Below are 5,538 nucleotides of genomic sequence, written 5' to 3'. Positions count from 1 at the left end.
AGAAATGAAATTTCGTGAATAAGCACACTTTATGTTTTATAGCTGGAGTATTTATTTATTTATTTATTTTTTGCAAAATTTCATCCAATAAAATGTTTGTAAAAGACATGTCGTAAGTGTAACTCAAATAGTAGTTATCAGTGATATTATTGAAGTGGCTGGGGTTCGAACCCCGATTCCACAATTCTCCACATTTAAATGTGTGTGACTCTAACCACTAGGCTACTTGACCCAAAAAAAAAATGTTTGTAAAAGGCTAAATTGTACTTTTAGCCCTTAAGTTTCAGAAAGTTGTGATTTTGGCCCCCTATGTTTTATAATAGCACTTTTGACCCTCTATCTTTACCCACTTTTACAAAATGTCAATTTGGACAAAATCAACACTGATGTGGCATGTCACTTAAGTGACTCAGCAGCCACGTCAGCTTTTTTTCACCTAATAATTTTAAAAAATAAACAAGAAAAAACTCAAGTTCAAGCTTCTCTGAGGTAAGACTAGCGATGTCCATAGTTTTACTCAGTACAATCGGTGCAAGGTTAACTGTTTTTTCCTTATGGTATCATCCTTGTAGTCCTATTTTAGAATAGATTGTGTTGCATGGTTGTTGGAGCCAATTCCACCAACTTTCCAAACGTCATAATTTTCACTAGGATCACTCATGTAAAGTTGAAAGTCGTAGTTTTTGTCCCATCCTGAAAGCTGGAAAGCGACTTCAAATGGACGAAGACCACCAAATTGTGTATATCCTTGCTTGGTTTCACAAAGAGATTGGTATCACTTAGGTGACTTGTCACATCAGCATTAACTCGGTCAAAATTGGCCTTTTGCAAAATGGGGTAAAGATAGGTGGTCGGAAGTGCTATTTTGAAACATAAGGGGTCAAAATTGCAATTTTCTGAAACTTAGGAACTAAAAATGCAATTTAGCCAATGTTAAATAGTGTTGTGGTCACTAATTGAGAATATCAATTAAAAAAGAATTATAAATTTAATACTTTAAAATTTTAAAAAGCTATATTTTTAACATTAATTTTTTTTTATTTCTGTTTTTTTATGCTTAACAAGTGTCTGGAGATATTATTTAGCATGACCCTTGAATAAATTAAGAATCTTGATTTTAAACTCAGAGCTACATATTACAATGTTCATATATCCTTATAAACTGAGTCATGTTCACAAGAACAGTTTATGTTGTTCGCTATTTTATTTAATAAAAAATGTGAAACAGTGTCTTCGAGGCACTATTTGTTAAAATTTTATGGAAATGTGTGAAGTCAACGCATTGGAAATTGAAATGTTTCACTTTTTTGATAAATTATTTTTTAAAATGAAATACTTAAAGAGTGTCCCGGGATACTGTAGACCCTTATTTAATTATTCCATTAATCCTTTTATAGCCATTATTTTCTTTTTTTTCCTCGCAATTGTCAAAATCATTATGTTTTGTCCATATTGATTTTTTTTTGTGATAGAATCCATTTTTATTTTATCATATATATATTTTTAAAAATTATTTGCAAAATGTTTTTATGAAGAAGAAATGAAGAAAAAAAAATATAAACCAAAGAACAATGATGTTACATCAAATCAAATCAAATTATAACTTAAAGCTAAGAGAGAGGGGGAGAAGAATTCACAATATTCCAAATTAAAGATTCATGGCAATCATCAAATATATTAGTTTCTATGTAAAGATTTAAGCCAATGTTGAGAGACCCCAAAGCTCGACATAGATTGTAGTAGGGGTTTCTAAATTGCAATGAAGTTCTTTAATGATGAACGACTCGTGGAGCCTTTAATTAACACACCTCAAGTAGTTCATCAATAAGCGGTTTGGTGAGAAAGATCAATATTAAGCTTGAAAAAAATTTGAAAAATAAAATTCCTTCCCTTTCAAAAGGAAAAGAAAATGGGAAGGAGAAAAACTTGGCTTAGAGAGAAGTTGGAAAAATTTTAGAGAGAAGTTGAAAAGAGTTTAAAAGTGGGCAAAATTTTATATGATTTATTGTATTTTTATAAAATTATCGAGTTTTTACATACTTATATACTTTTTATTTATAATTTCTTTTTAAAGATATTTTGTAAGATAAATTATAAAATATAACAGATATAATAATGATTTTAAAAAGATAAGAAGTAAAATAGGAAAATTACAGTATTACCTAAGAGCTCCATTGTCTTTCTCTAAACTTTTGAAAAATTCTGGTGGTCACCACACCTACAGTAATACCAAACATACACTAATTAGTTAGTCTGAAATAAGGGAATATGTTTCCCTCCTTCCTCCTCCCCTCACCTCCTAAACTCTCTCCTCCCCTTCCCTCAAAACTCCCAAACAAAAGCCGAAGGACCAAATTCTAAAAATTGAGTGATGATAGAAACTAAATGTCAAATAACCGATTATCCTAAAAGCTTAAGCTGTTAGGCTAGAGCCACATCAATGGTTTTATATTATTTCTAACACGCCACCTCACGCAAGAGCCCACTTGAGCTTGAAGCGTGGATAATGCATAGGCCCACCTACCATATGCTTAAATTACACCTTTTAATTAGAAAGTGAGGGGAGCGAGAATCGAACTCTAGACCACTTAGTCATAGAGGCTCTTATACAATGTCAAATAACCGATTATCCCAAAAGCTGAAGTTGTTAGGATAGAGCCACATCAATGGTTCATGCTTTACTGCGACCAAGAGTTAAGCTACGACGAAAACATTATTCAGGCAAAGTTAAGAAAAACATGATTTGTCATGTTTCTGATAACATGCAGCAGTGAGGCCAAGCTGCCATCGTTGATATGCTAAGCTGCCGCCATGGTCGAGTCTGCTCGCAGTGAGATTTTCATTTATGTTTGGGGTTACAGGGTATTTTGTCTTTCAACCGGTAGATTAATCTCACCGGATTTGTATCGACATACTGATTTTCTTCATGCAATTATTATGAAAATTGAACGTCAAACACATTTCTCAAACTAAACATTCATTTGTTTTGTTGATGTAAAAATCAAAATCACTGCTAACAAAAGTAAAGTGCGAAAAGATAAATGTTTTAACTGGACATGTAAATTGCTGAAAATTTAAATAAATGAAAGACATACATAGATTTTGATAGGCTGAATCCGTTCGGTTTAGGAGTAAGCTTCGAAACATAAGTAGACGAACTCATTTACATTGTTTGAACTAGTATTTAGAGAGAAACTAAAACCACATAATTGTCCGTACATGCAAAGCCATGTTAGTGGCAGTTAGCCAGTTACTCTTGCTAAATTAACGATTTTCAGTGTTGATACGCTGAAAACCGAAGAACACAGCCTAGTCGTGTCAGCATGTCGGCTTTATTAGCACTGTATAGTTGTTGATTCTTGCTTGATGTTGACAATCTTCCCTTCAAACTATACTAGTGGTTGCTTGTGGCATCATTATGAAGTGTCAACCTATAACTTCAGAATTTACCATCAACAGTAAGGACAAAAAGAAACAAGAAATGAATTAGTCTCTTAGGGAGAGTTTGCTGTCCATTTGAATCCCACAAGACTCGAGGAATCAGTCTTTGTAGTTGCTCGCAAAAGATACCTGGTTTACGCCAAAAAAAACAAAGAAACAAGAAATGAACTATGTTCAGATGGCTCTTGGAGGCTTTTGAAGCAATGCAGAAAGATACACTTCATCCTTTGACTTAGGAGAAATAACCCACTTATGTTTCTTGTACCTTAGTTGAAGAAACATGTACATATAATCATCCAAATCTTTTCTTTTACAAAAGAACTTGTCAATCCATAATAAACCTCCTGGTCTTAAAATTCTATCCCAATCATATAATATAAAATCCAATAATAACAAATCAATCCAACCATCCATAAAGCCAGTTGTATGAATCAAATCCATAATGTTATCAAAAAATGGAAGCCTTTGATTTAATGTAACATATAAAGGAACCAAACCTCTTAGAGCTATCATTTCATTGAAAGGAGCACCAAGGTTCAAAGCAGTTGAAACAATTGTTACATTATTTTCCTTCATCCTTGCAGCAAATGTGCCGGTACCAATTCCATAATCTAGTCCAATCCTCAACTCTCCCGGCTTAATTTTCAAAACGTCACTTATCAAAAAATCGGCAGAAAGTGAGCTATTAGAAACCCATTTCAGCTTTTCCTTTTCCATTTCAAAACATCCTGCACATTTTGAATAGCCCCTTTTTGGATTCTTGCTTGACAAGCAATCAAAATTTCTACATTGGTAATTCCCCCATCTCACATTTCTTTCATCTGGTAATCTCCATAACGACTCATTGACCGGATATGGTTTCTGATAAACTTTTGAAGCCCTTGTTAAACACCTTCTTCTAGGTAAAGGATCACAACCATTAAGCATAAGTTTTTGAGCTAAATTCCAATCATCATCACAATATGAGCCAATATCATAATCCATGTACTTTTCTAACTCTTTCTTGTACAAAACACAACCATGCCCTATTGTGTTATAAACCTTGTCTGATCCATATAGATTAATCTTGCCAACTCTATTCTCCTTTGGGGTTATATACTTTCTAATCTCCTCAGTGACAAAGTAATTAATCAAAGGATCCTCTTTTACAGTCAAATTCTTTCCTTCGATCTTTGGAAGCCTAATCTGTCTTAAAGCAACATTAGCACTATGAAGAGGCCTAACTATTTCATCCTCTAAAAACTTTTTATCTAAGATTATGCTTATGCCTTTGTTTTTCTCCATTTCTTTTCCTTTTGACTCAAGCTTGACCTGCAAATTTTCCAACATATCTAATACTTCTACAACTCTATCAGATAGTGCTTTGACATCAAAACCATCATTTACATCTTTTATAGCATAGAAATGTTGGCATATTTCTTCATTGTGAAAGAAAAAACCAGCATAGTAGAATCTAGCTAGGCTCAATATACTTACCAAGATTACCAAACCTCCCAAAATAATTTGAAGCCAACCCATTACTCTGGCAGGTTTGCATTTGGGAAGACATGATCGACCCATTGTCGCAGTTGAGTCACGATTTTTTTATATTACTGTCAAATAAGAAAGGTGAAGATTAGATTAAAATCATCTCGTAGTCGCAAAAACATTAAAAAAAATAAAAAAAAAACATTGGTAGTAGCAAATTTTTTCTCTAAATATTGAAAGAAATGAAAAATAATAGTAGTGGTACATCATACCGTAAAAGAAACACGAACAAATTCTGTTGTAGCGAAACGGAATGGAAAAGACGACGCTGATTGCTTCATTAACCTAGTTGAATAGTTGCAGTTGAAGAACTGCAAATGGTTTTTCATTGAAAATTTGTACTCAATTGGCAAGTTGTATAGAATACTCAAAGTAGTCAACTAACTCAAGTGGTGAATAAACTATGAATGATAGCACATGTTTCAACCGTGATCCAATGAAAATGTAGGCAATAAAATAGTTAAAAATGTTTTGATCGAGATTTATTGGTGGAAATTCTTGGATTGCAAGAAATGCATGCACATGAAAGGAGTAATTAGTTAGAGTTCACAAATGTGCCGGGCACGAAGT

The 5,538-nt window shown here is 33.2% G+C and overlaps 1 protein-coding gene across 1 annotated transcript; it reads right to left on the bottom strand.

Annotated features, from left to right (window-relative positions):
• Positions 1-3,036: 3,036 nt before the first annotated feature.
• LOC123911633 (probable methyltransferase At1g29790) lies at positions 3,037-5,295 on the bottom strand. Its single transcript, XM_045963094.1, has 2 exons — positions 5,181-5,295; positions 3,037-5,033 (listed from the first exon to the last, which is right to left on the bottom strand). Exon 2 carries the CDS (start codon positions 4,999-5,001, stop codon positions 3,616-3,618), a length of 1,386 nt encoding a protein of 461 aa, XP_045819050.1. The 5' UTR covers positions 5,002-5,033; positions 5,181-5,295; the 3' UTR covers positions 3,037-3,615.
• Positions 5,296-5,538: the final 243 nt, after the last annotated feature.

This window comes from Trifolium pratense, linkage group LG2, assembly GCF_020283565.1.
Source record: "Trifolium pratense cultivar HEN17-A07 linkage group LG2, ARS_RC_1.1, whole genome shotgun sequence".
In the NCBI taxonomy this organism is placed as follows: Eukaryota; Viridiplantae; Streptophyta; class Magnoliopsida; order Fabales; family Fabaceae; genus Trifolium; species Trifolium pratense.
Note: the sequence above shows the minus strand (reverse complement) of the source record. Positions and strands in the feature narration are given on the sequence as shown.

What these genes read in the sequence shown, in the direction of transcription:
- LOC123911633 (XM_045963094.1), bottom strand. Translation starts at nt 5,001, where the DNA reads ATGGGTCGATCATGTCTTCCCAAATGCAAACCTGCCAGAGTAATGGGT.